The 13,842-nt window shown below is 46.2% G+C and overlaps 1 protein-coding gene across 4 annotated transcripts in view; it reads right to left on the bottom strand.

Annotated features, from left to right (window-relative positions):
- ILDR2 (immunoglobulin like domain containing receptor 2) overlaps positions 1-13,842 on the bottom strand; it is a 62,657-nt gene that overhangs the window by 6,031 nt on the left and 42,784 nt on the right. For all 4 annotated transcript variants that reach the window (XM_058540157.1, XM_058540155.1, XM_058540154.1 and 1 more), the window contains 3 exons: positions 7,052-7,165; positions 2,979-3,195; positions 1,163-1,832 (listed from right to left, as the gene is read on the bottom strand). In XM_058540157.1, the coding sequence (XP_058396140.1) occupies positions 1,163-1,832; positions 2,979-3,195; positions 7,052-7,165 (1,001 nt within the window). The remainder of the gene's footprint in view (positions 1-1,162; positions 1,833-2,978; positions 3,196-7,051; positions 7,166-13,842) is intronic.

Here is a 13,842-nt window from a genome sequence, read left to right as displayed (position 1 = left end):
ATATCTGAGAGAACTTAGTTTCATGGCCACAGAATAACTTCCCACCCCTTTAGGAATAACTACAACATTCACAGCTCCACAACAGCTGGTGTGGATGGTGCACCATAAACCTGACATCAGCTGAAAGTTCCTTCCCAGCTCACGTAGTTCAGTAATCTCATTTTTCTATTTAAAGAACAACAAAAGACATTTAATTGTTTTGGAAGGCTTAATAATCATGTCAAAACCTTTTTCTGTTCATGTTCTCTCCCCACACTACATGATAAAGAAAATGTCCAGCTTGGAATCATGAAAAATAAAATGGCAGGAGAGGCAGGGTAATTGAGGCGGGAGCAGAAGCACTTGGAGAATGGCCTCCAGAGCACAGGGGGCCACCACAGCGGACAACACACAGTGGACATCTGTGACTGTCCCCCAAGGTTTCTCTGAGGTCCAGGGCTCACATTTCAGGGCTGAGGGATGGGATGGGCTGCTCTTAGCATTTAGACAGAAAGCAATAAAGTCTATATATGGCCACTTACAAAAGAGACACTTAACTGGGCAGGGACCAAAAGATTTCCTTCACATATACAGGGCACAGTACACAGTTTCCACTCAATAAAATGTCAAAGGAGGAAAGACGATGCGAGCTGTCCTTCATAAACAGCAGTGGCTGCTAACCCTCTCTGGGATGTGGACTCTTTTGGGAATTGGATGCAAGTTACAACCCCTCACCCCAAAGGGGGTGGAGGATGGGAAGGAATGCACATAGGAGCATGCACAGAACATTCTGCACACAGACCTCGGAAGACCACCTAAAGGCCTGTGGTGGTGATGACACCTAGAATCCCTGATGCTAAATGCATCTTAAAGCTGGTCATCAATGATCTAATACTCCACATCTACACACCTGCTACTTCTGCCTTTTTCCAACTCTCCAGGACCCCATGCTTATTTACTTCACCTAGTCCTGGACAGAGCGAGGTGGGGAAAAAAAAATAGCCTAACTTCCGCGTTCCCCAAAGCAGGGTGCCCCGGCTCCCTCCGCCCGGCCCCACCGGGCATCTGCGGGGTAGGCCCTCCTTGCTCACTGCCTCCCCAGCCCCCGCCAGCCCTGGGCAGCACCCTGCCTGCCGGCTCCCCGCTCAGCCCCGGGAAGGAGGAGCGCCAGGCGCGGCCTCACGGTTTTCTTGGCGGGCTCCTGCCTCCTCTTCTCCGAGTTGCCGTGGTAGGGCAGCTCGCGGCTGCGGTAGGACGGGCCCCGGCTCAGCTCGCGCTCGCTGTAGGGCGGCAGCGCGTCGTCGGGCGCGTCCTCCTCGTCGGCCCGCGGCGCGCCCGCCTCGTAGGTGGCGGTGGGCGACCAGGCGTAGTAGGAGGCGCTGCGCGGGCCGAGCTGCGCGCTCCGCTTGGACGGCGTCTCCAGGCTGCCGCCGCGGCTGGCGCCCTCAGGCCGCGCCTGGCGCTCCAGCGCGCCGCTGCGGTACGCGTGGTCGTACTTGGGCGCCGCGCCCGGCGTGCGGCTCACCAGGCGCGGCAGGGGCGCGTCCTCGGGCGGCCGCCGGCGCGGGGGGCTGTAGCCCCAGGCGCGCTCCGCGTCGGTCAGCGGCTCGCGGCTGCGGCTCCGCGGCCCGTAGTACTCCTCCAGCGAGCCGTCCTGGTAGAAGCCCCCGGGCGCCCGCGCCTCCGAGCGCTCGAAGCGGCCCCCGCCCCGGGCCTCGTGGCTGTTGCCCTCGGCCCGGCGGGTCCGCTGGCCGTAGGAGTCGGCGAAGGCCGCCAGCTCGTCCATGGAGACGGCCGGCACGCCGGCGGCGAAGTTCTTCCGGGCCAGCATCTCGGATTTGGAGCGCTGCTGGCTGCGGGCACAGGAGACACGGGTCAGTCCGCCGGGCAATGCGCAGGTACCGAACCTCTGCCGCGTGCCAGGCAGGGAGCCTGAGGGGGCTGTAAGAGCACCCATCGTGTTCTGGGGCCTCGCTCCGAGCCACAGCTTCGCTCCTTGCCTGTGAATGATCTTGGGCAGCTCTCACGCCTCAGAATCGCAAACAGTAAAGTGAAGGCAATCTCATGAGTTTGTGTTAGGGATCAAAATGGATGTGTGTGGAGAAAAATACTTGGTGATCTATATGGTGCTGAAACACACCAGGGGCCTCCCTCTGATCATTATTGTGTGACCTGTGGTGGACACCCACATGTCTCACTCCTCACCGCCTCAGAGCCAGCGTGGGTGGTGTGGCTTGCAATAAATACACACAGTTGTGGCCTAAGGAGCCCCTGTAATTGGTGATATACAGTGAGGCCTTCTCCTCCCTCGGAGCTGAGGGCCAAGTTTCTTCTTGGCGGGGCAGGCCAGAGGGACCCCTGCAGTTGGTAAGTTTGAGAGAAAGGCAATGTCTACTATTCTTCCAGGAAAAGACAGGTGAGTGGTGAAGGTGCTTTTCAGTGGGAAGAAGCTACACAAAACTGAACGCACATCTTGGCCTCCCACATTCATTGGCCATGTGACCCTGGGTAAGTTCCTTAGCATCTGTAAGTTTTAGTTTCCCCAACTTAAAATGGGGACATTAATCGTACCTCCCTTTTAGAGTTATGAGAATCAAATGCAGTAACACATAAAACAGTATAACATGTTTGGCATTTTACCTTTCACATAACAAATGATCAAAAATGATGGAGATGATGGGTGGGAATTTTTAGAGGCTATAGGATAAAATACATGAGAAGGGCAGGAAGATGTTAAGAAGGTTCATTTAAAGGGTCTAGAGGATCCATTTCAGAGGGCCTTGAATGATTACTTCTACACATGGTGTCACCAGTGGAGCCTTACTTAATAATTGTGGGAAGGGGATGGTCAATAGCCATCAAAAGAGAGATGTGGCAGGATAACCTCGAATGGGAGACGGAGATGCTATAGGGTAATAGCAGCTTCAGATCCCCGCTGCTTTCCGGCTCCTGCCCCCTCACGCCCAGCACCAGAGCTGCCCTTCCACAGCCATCTTCACCTGTGCCTGAAGCTCTCGTGATCCTCTTTGTTATACTCCATGGCTGAGGGCCCCCGGCTTGCCCCACTGCTGCCTCCCATGACACCTGGCCAGTAGTCAGGATTGCTTTCCAAGTCCCCGGACACAGGGAACTGCTTGCTTCGCATCTGATGGTAAGACTGGCAGAAATTGCTGTCGTCCTCATGCAGGGAGCTGAGTTCTGAGATGGTGTTGTTATCTGCAGGGACAAAACCAGGCATGACAGAGCTTTCTACATGTTAGATAGAACGGAAACTCTGTTAAGGGCTGAGACCAGAGGCTCTGGGAAACCCCCACCCAGTGACCTCAATGCTGTCCAGGGTGAGTTGGAGACCTGAAGTTGTGGTATTTGCGTTCTTAGCTCAGCAGGAACTGGCTCTACCTAGAAACCCACTTGCCTACAGAGAGGGAGGCTTCCTACAATGCTCTGTTCTTAGAACAGGAAAATAATTGTTATTGTTCTACCTAAGGCAGGCTTCCCAGAACCTGGGCTCTCTGCAGCTGGTCTCCTCCTAGTACATCATCATCCTTGTTCAAATGTTTTTCTTCTTCTTGTATAATTCTGTGATGAGCCATGATGATCCCATGTTGAGCCAAAAGGGGCCAAAAGAGAGAAAAGCCACAGATCACTGCATATTCTCTACTGTTGGCAGAGTCCCAAGATGGGGCCTTCAGAGCCAGTTCCACTCCATGTGTTAGAGGCACCCCATTCCAGCCCCCTTCAGCTGTGCCCCTCTCCACGGAGCAAGGAGTCCACAAGGCCAAGGGGACTGCACACCTAGTATCCATCAGCCCCACTTCTGGATGCTTATCCAGGAACCTGGAATATCCTCCCCAAATGGCACCAGGTCTATTTCCAGGGCCTGCATAGACCTCTTTCCTTCCCCAGAGTATTCCAGGTGTATGTGGCCATGCGTGGCCAGGGCAGCTGTTTGGAGGTGTGGGAAGAAAGGGGTGGGCTGCACTTATGTTATGGCCTGTGGGCCTCCACCTGTACTCCTGCCCCAGCCCAAAAATGTAAGGGGACGCTGGTCACAGCTTTCTCATTTCCTAAGGTGGCCTAAGTAGCTCCTTGCAAAAGCACTTGTGAACAAGGACCAGAATCACAATCTGGAAAGAAAATAATCCCACTATTTATTTATAGAACTTTGAAATGGATTGAATTGCATTTTACTTAAACAACAAATCTAGTGAATCTATTTGTAATGTAACTGAATCCATTTGTTTTTTAAAATCCTTTGGTTAGAACTTCAAAATATTTTCAGACTCAACATTTACAAGGTGTAAGGCCTGGCTATTGAGCAAAAGGTAAGCCAAGATAGGATGTCAGAGCACAAGTCTGGGGCTCAGGTTCCCCTCTGCTGCTTCTCCTCCCCATCCCCACAGTCCTGGGAGGAGCAGAAGAGTTTTTCTGGTTCCCACCCACTAAGGGGAGGGCAGGCCTCCTCCCCCACCCCCCCAGCATAAACATAGCCTCCTCATCCTCTTTTACTGGGACACAGGGCTGACCAGGAATGTCATTCAGTTTGGTTGTGCAATCAGTTGGTTTTGAATTATAATCTAATTTTTAAACCTTTTCTTCCTTCTAAGGAGAATGGACTAGTTAGTGCCTATTTTAAAGGAAAATAACTCAGATACTACTGATTAATAAAATCTAGACCCTTCCTTTTCTCATGATCCCACTGAATTCCAATCTCCTAGGAACCATACAGAACTTTAAAATCCACCAAGTATGAACACTGAAAAATCATATTATTGGCTCAGAACTTTCCTTAAACTTCAGGGAGTAATGGACATTTTTCATTTCTCCAGATAGTGAGGGCTATCTCTGTTTCACCATTCATATGATGGATGGTCCAGGTTGTATGCTGCTCTAAAATTTCTGCCCCATTGAACATCAACATCAACATCCCCCACTTCACAGACACCTAATAATGTAACTCTAGGACAGGACGAGCAAACTTTTTCTGTAAAGCGCCAGATAGTAAACATTTTAGGCTTTGTAAGCCGTACTGTCAGAATTATTCAACTCTGCTATTGTAGTATGAAAGGAGTCATAGATGATACATAAGTGAATTGGCATGGCTGTATTCCAAGAAAAGTTACTTAACAAAAACTGGAGGTGGAACATATGTGCCTCGTGAGCTGTAATTTGCTGATCCCTACCCTGGGATTCCAGACTAAAAACATCCCAAGAGCAACCCCCTACTTCTAAGGGGCAAGACAAATCAGGATCATACTGGCTAGCAAATTCATGGCCTGACCCTGAAACTCCCAATTCTCAGAAAATCTATTACTCCCTTGCCGCAACCTGAAACCATGAGATCCACTTTATGATGAGATCTTCAAGACTGTCCCACTTCCATGATCCACCCCAGGGTTTACTTTGCTCTTCAGGAATAGAACCTCCCAAAGTAAAGTGCACTATATTCCTACTCATCTCTGTGCCATTATTGTAATATCAACCTGCAGGTTCCAGGAGATCTGGGATCCAGTTCTGGCACTGGCACTGAGTACTGACACTGGTTACTTTCCCTCCCTGCCTCCCTTTCCTCCTCTATAAAATGAGAGAGGTGGATTCAGCAACCTCAGTCTCTTCCAGGTCCAATATCCTAAAGTCCTAAGAGCTAGAAGGCTGTGGTCTCTGCTGCACCCATGGAGCCATCCAGTTTGCTCAAAAGTTTCTTATGTAAAGAGCACAGGATGGGAATCAGAAGAGCTCGGTTCTAGTCCTGATTTTTCACTTCAACCCTCTGAGCTTCTGTTTCCTGATCTCTACACTGCAAAGGTTGACCCAGGCCACCTCTAAAGTCCCCTTGGACTCTATGATTCCATTACCTTATGACCAGCCAGTGCCTGGAGGCCATTTTAACCCAGGTAGACAGGAGACACCACCTAAACCAGGATTCATCCTTAAATTTAACCTCAGTTTTTAACTTTTTCTCTGAGCTGTGAGTGTCGAAGATTCCCTCCACAGCCTCCTTCTCCCTGATCGCTGACTCTGTCTCCATCCCCTTATAGGGGTCCCTGACAACACTGTTACAACCAGCTTGTCACGTGCAGTGACATCTGCATTCCTGACATTCCAGTCTGGAGATGGTCTTTTTATAGTCAGTGCGGTGGGAGGATGCAGCAATGGATGCAACTCAGACAGGATGAATTTAGAATTGCAAACTGGGAGGAATATGTTGTCCTTAATCTGAATAAAGCTCCTCTAGTCTGGGACTGTTTACCCAACAATTCCATCAAGTCTCTTCTTGGTTCCAAGGCGAGGAGGGTTCAAAGAGAGAAACGTAGTGACCTCACTACCATGCCTGCCAGCACTCTCTGATACTTATCCCATCCATGTCAGACCTGCCCTGTGCTGCCTCTCACGATAGATAATAATTTGGAATTCACCCCAAAGAATCAGCTATGTCAGCTGCAAAGTCTCCAGGGGCTGTGGGTGAGTTAAGGGTTGGGACCCTGTCACCTACAGACTCAGTAATTAAAAAGTTCTTTTGACAAGAAGGGCAGCCTCTTTGCTTGATGCTCAATCTCTGCTGCTGGGCATCTCAGAGGAATGTAGGCCTCTATTTCACGAGACTCACTTGGCAGACTTGTTCTTTCACTCTCACTGAGGTCTCCATGCAGCAAGTCGGGAGCTGGACTGTTGTTGTTCAGTGCTAGGGCCTATCATGTTGGGAAAAACATACTCAAGCTTCCACATCTTAAGGCATTATTTTGTGTATATTTTAAAGGGAGTATCAGGGAAAGACTGTTTTAATAGAACATTTCCAACCTCAGGATTGCACAGGCCCAACAATACTGACTGCCCTGCGGAGAGACACAATGTAAACCAAGATGGCAGATGATTGCTCTATTCTTCACACCAGAAGCCCCTTGTTCTTCCCTCTGAGTACTCAGAGCTACTTTCTTCAGGATGGTGTCACCAGTACCCCTGCTAGCTCTGACCCTGAAAGCTCAGGGCTGCCCACGTTTGGTGACTCCCAAATCCCCTTTAGCTATGGAGTCCTGCATGATGCAGAGATCACACAAAACTAACAGATGCTCACATCTGCCTCTCATCCTTCGGGCTGGATCAAACTGAGCCAGCTCCTTCTCGACATAGTACAGGACCTTCATGGAGTCTCTCTCTTTGTCAGCTTGGATCCGGTAACCTTTGCGAACTGTTGAGAAAAGGATGAGACGGTGAGCTGAAAAAATCAGGAGAAGGAGGCCTCCATTTATTTTACCAAGTAGAAAACATGGCTGCCACTTATAACAACTCTTTTTGAAGTCACCCAGAAATAGCAATCTACGTTTATACATATGGAACCATACCCAAGATCCCCTTTATCAGATGGTGCCATTAGAATGGAGGACCAGCAGGTCAACGACAAAATTCTATTACAGTATATTTTTAGTCATTTGTTAACCTCTACCTCCTATCTCCTGACCTTCTCTAGCTCCACTTAAACCTCATCCTCTCAAAGCTTGGGGAGTATACTCATACTAAAAAAAGACCACTTTCTAGACTGAGGACACAGACCACTCTACAGTCTGAGGATCACACTTTCACTTGGTGGGAGCACATATAACTTTAAAACAGATACTCATATATCAGGGACCTTGACAAAGGTGGCCTGAAAGCCTCTAGTTGCCTGGGAGATGGTGCAAAAATTCCATAACTGGATGGTGCGTAAGGGCTAATATTAGATTATAGGCTATATACGCATTAGTACAAAATAAAATGAAAAATACGTGGATTACTAATTATGGTTCCATTTTATTTCTTTAGCATTTTCCTTTTAGGAAAGGGAATATCATATTTTAGACATGATTAATTCAACCTGCTGCTCTGTGGTTATAAGCAGGTGTTATTTTCAGGGCTTAATAAAAAACAAAATTAAAGCATGAGAGATAATACCATCTCCTACCTTCCCATCACTCACATTGTCAGGGACAAAGGCTGTTTAAGCCCCGTGTCACTCAAGTATCATTCTAGTCCAATACCAGCCCCAAGGATGATCAGACACAGGCAGGTCTAATCTTCACAGTTATGAGAAAGAGAAAAAAAGGGAGAGAGAAGGGAATGAATGGGATGGGGACAGAACACTAATGGTAATAGACAACACTTACTGTGCACTGAAAATTTGTTAGGTACTGTGCTAAATGCTTTCTATGGACATTTGTTCCTCACAACCACCTAAGGAATTAGCCACATTTTATGGTTGAGAAAACTCTGGCTCAGAGAGGTTTCATAACTTGCTCAGGAATAAGCAGCAGCACTGGGACTGGAGCCTTGTCATCTGATTCAGGCCTAACCATACTGGGCATCTTGCCTCTCGGAAGTCTGGGAGCAGAGGTAGTACGGAGAGAGAGAAGAGGAAGACAGGAAAGAAGAGCCCAGAGGAGGAAATGCTCCTAGGAGTGCCATGGTGGTGTCATCTGAGCACGGTCCTATCTTCAGCCCATCAGGATTGTACAATGGGATGGACGCAAGTGACCCAACGCCAACATTCTCTATTCCCACAGTAGGGCGAATCCCATAAGGAAACCACACGATTGCCTGTGCTTCTGGAGAAAATCCTGCTTTCTGCTCTCTGGTCGTGTTTCCCTAGCTGTGGACAAAGCCCCCCCACGAGCATGTACATGGAAGATTAAGATGTACTATTCCACAGCACTCTAATAGCAGCCCTGCACTTGAGACTCAGAAGACGCCCACACACCCATTTGCAGGTGCACTGATTTTCTATATGAGAACATGCTGGGAAGTCCACAGTCATCTCAAATTGTGGAGTTCCTTAAAAAAATTAGAGAATCTCAGTATACACTTTTCAGTGGCACCTCTCCTGGAGGTTAGATCCATAATCTTTATGCAGAAGGAATTATTAGCAGAAATGATTTTATTTATCAAGCTACACACTCTTCCATCTCTGCAGAGGCGTTTAGAGTAGTACAGACAGTTCAATTAAAATGCAATTATCCCACGGAACTGCTATGTCTGTTCTGAGGCAGTTATGTCTGATGGATGAAACACTGGGCTGGGAAGGGGGAACCAGGCACTTGCAGGCAGGCCACTGGTGTACTGAGGGACTCCAATAAATGGTGACCTATCTAGGGCTCAGTTTTCATGTCTATGAAATGCAACTGATACTTCCTACCCTTTAAATAACCTCATGAAGAGGAGAAGACAAATATATAAACAATAAAAAAGAAACAAAAAGAGAAGATAACAAAGACCCAATCAATGGAGCACTTTGAGTGCTTTGTAATTATTAGGGGCAGCTCAAGTGTCACCTCATCCAAAGGGCTTTCTGTGATTCTCATAGCCAAAAAAGTTCTCTCTCCTCTCTCTCACTCCTAACTTATAGATTATTTACTTTGAACTTTCACTATGGCCCTTAATATATTCTAGTTTGTTTCAAATTATTTGTAGAAATGTCTAATCTTCCCAAAGATTCTTGAGGGAAAAGAATTCTTATCATTCTGGATTGCTGTAAAGCTCAAGATAGTGCTTTAAACATAGTAGGCATTTAATAAATGTTTGAGCTGAATTCATGCCAGCCTGGGGATGGGGGTGAGGTTAATGATTTCTTTAGAAGGAGTATTTTCAGTAGAGTTTCTCTCTCTAGACCGTGAACTTGCTGAGGACAAGGACCAATTCTGTTAATCTCTGCATCGCCAGCACCTAGCAGAGAGCCTGGCACATTGTAGACATTCCAAATATGTGAGTTTATATGAATGAATGAATGAATGAACAGAAATCAGGAATAGCAACTATATTACAAGGGATTACAAAATAAGGCAGAAGAGGCCATGTGGTTGGTTTGTTGGAGAATTTTGACCAGGAAGGGGAAGGCCTGAATGGTAGTTTGAGGGAGCAGCAAACTTTAGGTAAGTTTTGTTGTTATTATTATTGATGATTATTTCTTAAGTAAAGAAAACTACCATGTTTATAGGCTTTAGGGAAGGGGCCTGCTGTACCTGCAGCTGTGGCTTCATCTAGGTGTTCTTACTGTGTGAAGCACTGTGGTGGCAGACATGCAGTAATACTGAGATGGGGGGGGCTGTTGCTGTAGGAACAATGTATGCAATAAGAGGTGGCTGCTACCCTGAGCAACAGCTAGAAACCTCTCCATTAACTTCAACCTGGACTGGGGCTTAGATTGTTTTCTCTGTCTTTATTTATATATATATTTTTTTTTGAGGAAGATTGGCCCTGCGCTAACATCTGTTGCCAATCTTCCTCTTTTTCCTTTTTCTCCCCAAAGCCCCAGTACATAGTTGTATATCCTAGTTGTAGGGCCTTGTAGTTCTTCTGTGTGGGACGCTGCCTCAGCATGGCTTGATGAGCGGTGAGTAGGTATGCGCCCAGGATCTGAACCTCGAACCCTGGGCCACTGAAGCAGAACACACAAACTTAAGCACTACGCCACCGGACCAGCCCCTGTCTTCTCTGTCTTTATAACAAATTACACTCCTTGTTATGAGACAGATTTGATGATGAATGCAGAGGTTCTCAGGTCCCTGAAAAGTTACAGTAGCTACTGATAGCCTCGGGTGAAGATGGCAGTTTCTCCTTTCAGTCCTGGCATTATAAAGGGACTCCACCGCACTAGATACTTGCAGCTTTCATGTCCTGGTCACACCAGCTCATGACTTCGGAAATCTAAATCCAATTTGTCAAAAAGGACGGAAGGCAAAGCATTGATATTTAGAGTTCAGAGGCATCATCCATTTGGCTTCAGTAGCTGAAGAGCTAGGCAATTCTCCCTTAAAAGGTGTTGGGTTTTTTAAAATCAAAGCTGTAGGTTCTATTGTGCAGCACACTGTAACTAATTCTCTCATCCTGGCAGAATCTGGTCCTGTGTCACATATTGTCAGGAGCATATAAAACACCAGAAAACCCTTCTTGGTCCCTCCAAGCAGATGAGACTTTTCCTTCTCTGAGCTTGTATGAGAGAACAGTTTTATATCCTCCTTTGTATTTTTTTTGCTCATTTTATCTCTGTGCATAAGCCCCCAGCAATCACTCTGCTAGACCATAGACTCCTTGAGAGAAGGAGGCATTCATTAAATTTTTCTTGATTTGAAAACAAATAAAATAGTGTCAGGTTGATTTTTATCTGTAATTTGTCTGAAGATCAGAGAACTCTCTAATGTGTGGTGATATTTTAATAAGAAATGTCCTAGACTGTTGGTCAAAGTCCAGCATTTTTTGGAAAATGATTTTTTGCCTGGTGATGTTTCAGTTTAGGGTCGCTGGATGATTTATTTCTCTTTTCCAGTTCACTTTGGTCCAAGGCCTTTGGTTGGTATGGCTCTTCATACTTCAGCTACTGTAATTTATTAGCCTTGCCAACTTTGGCTTTGCTGGAGAGGAAATATTGGGATATTGATTTTGATGCCAAATTATAATTTCAAAAATTCTTATTGTTAAAGGATTTGAGTGGCTACTTTTGACCCAATTAAGGCTCAACTATTTTTCAACTAATTTCCTCTTTACAGCCAAATCCAACTTATAAAACTTGCAAAAGAAGTCTCTAAGGCAGGTACCCATGGATATAGCCTTGTTTTTCCTGTCCTATCTTAATGAGCTAAGTAAGGCTGTTTATGGATGATGGAACAGCTGCCAGATTCCACCCCCAGGGTGACAGCAGCTCAGTTGTGGGAGAAGTGATGCTTAAAATTTACATAATCTCTGTATACATACAGTAGGCATATATATAGACACATCCTTATTAGTTTTGAAAATGACATTTCAAAACTCTACTTGCCTACTTAATTCTATTGCAAGAAGGATGAGTGGAGGCCAGATAGATGTGAAAATAAAATGGATTAGAGCAAGGGAAGAATAGATATAGAAGCCCAGGTAGGAGATAATTGCATTAATCAAGAGGGGAGATGATGGCAGCAAGGACTAGGATAGTTGCAGTAGAGATAGAGGAAAGTAAACCAATTCAAGGTTGTTTTGAGGTACCATCTGAAGGACTTGGTGACCAATTAGATGAGGGAAGTGAGGGAAAGAAAGAGATGAGGATGAAGTCCCTGCTTCTGGTTTGGGCTGCTAGGTGGACAATGGTGCCACCCACTGAAATAAGAAATGCAGGAGCTGGTTTAAAGTCGAGAAACAGAAGATTAATTCAATTTCAGAGGCTGAGTTTGAAATGCCTGCAAGACATCCAGGGGGAGATGTCCAGAAGGCAGTTGGATATATGGGACTGAGGAGCAGAAGAAAGGTTGGAGATAAAGACTGGGAGTCATCCGCATATAGATGATGACTGAAGCCATGGGAGTAGATAAGATCTCCTAGGGAGAGGACCTCAGACAAAACAGGAACACCACCATCTGGGGGGTGTGCAGAGAAAGAGCAGCCAGCACACAGCAAAATAGGTAGGAAAAATTACAAAGTACCGTTTTGAGGAAGGCAAAGCAAGATGAGTGAGTTGGGCGGCAAATGCTTTTGAGAAGTCAAGGGAGGTAAGGACTGCGAAGTATCCATTAGACTTAGCAATAAGGCGATCTTGGCAGGAGCTGGCTTTTGGAGTGGTGAAAGCAATAGCAAGACAGAAGTTAGTTGAGTTGATGAGAGCAGAGGAAATGGAAAACTCTTTCAAGGAATTTGGCTGTGAAGAGGAGAAAAGGGATATAGGGAAGTAATATCAGAGGACTACAAGGTTTTTTGCAAATTGTTGTATTTCAATAGGAGAGATTTGAGCATGTTTTAAATGCTGATAGGAAGGAGTCACTAAAGAAAGAAAGGCTGGGGAATGTGAGGTGGGAATGGGGTGGAGTGTGGCTATTCAATAAAGAGAGAACCTTGACAAAGCTGAAGTGGGGGTAGGACAGGAGAGACAGTCTTCTTTTATTATAACAGAGGTCTCAGTGGCTGCTATGAAGAATGGGAAAAGGAATCAGGGTGTCTCCTATCTCTCTCCCATTCAGTAACCAACTGGCTATACTGTACATAGCTCATCAAAGATGCCTCTTTACACAGAGTGTTCAAGAGTATTATGTACAAATGCAATCTGAAAAATTACTGTTGCTAGATGATTACCCTAAAATTGAAGTAGCATATAAATATAAAATAGACTAAATTTACATCTTCATCAATCAGCATTTCTTAACATTTCTAACATTCTTTAAAGAATAATCTACATTGAATGTTGGCTTAAGCCACCTTTCTTAAAGGAGAAATAGCCAAACGCCATCAGTAATTCTGGCCATGGGACCGTGAGTACAGAAATGTGCCTGATGGGGATCATGAACTCTGTCCTGACTCAACGAGCCAGATGATGATAACATGGGTCAGACCAGCAATGGCCAACATTGGTTGTGCATCTTCCCCTTTATCCTTGCTAACAAAACCCTGATGTTCATTTCCAAGGTCAATAGGTGTTTTGGCCTAAGAGATGAGTCTTGATTAGTCCAAGCCAATGTGGTTTAGGAATGGGCATGGGACACAATTCTTACCAATAAAAGGCAAGGAGAAGTCTGCTGGAAGGGGGAGGGGCTTCTGGAAAAGTTTTCCTCACTTTTGAGAAAAGCAGCACAAGGAAGAAGCACATCTTCTTCTATCTCTGAATGCATTTAATACCTGGAACTATGGCAGTCATCACGGATCATGAGGAGAGCCAGCCCAGGAGGACAGAGGATGCACTCACGAGGACAAAACAAAAGATGGGAACAACCAGGTCCTTCAGTGATGCCACCTGGACTGTTCAGTTAACCAGCTCCAGAGCCCCTTACCTTGGATTTCTTGCTGTGTGAAATAATCAATTTTCCTATTTTTCATGCCACTGTTAATTGCAGTTGGTTAGCATGGCAGGATGGGGCCAAAATGATTGAACTGCAACAAGCA

This window comes from Diceros bicornis, chromosome 4, assembly GCF_020826845.1.
Source record: "Diceros bicornis minor isolate mBicDic1 chromosome 4, mDicBic1.mat.cur, whole genome shotgun sequence".
Taxonomy (NCBI): Eukaryota; Metazoa; Chordata; class Mammalia; order Perissodactyla; family Rhinocerotidae; genus Diceros; species Diceros bicornis.
Note: the sequence above shows the minus strand (reverse complement) of the source record. Positions and strands in the feature narration are given on the sequence as shown.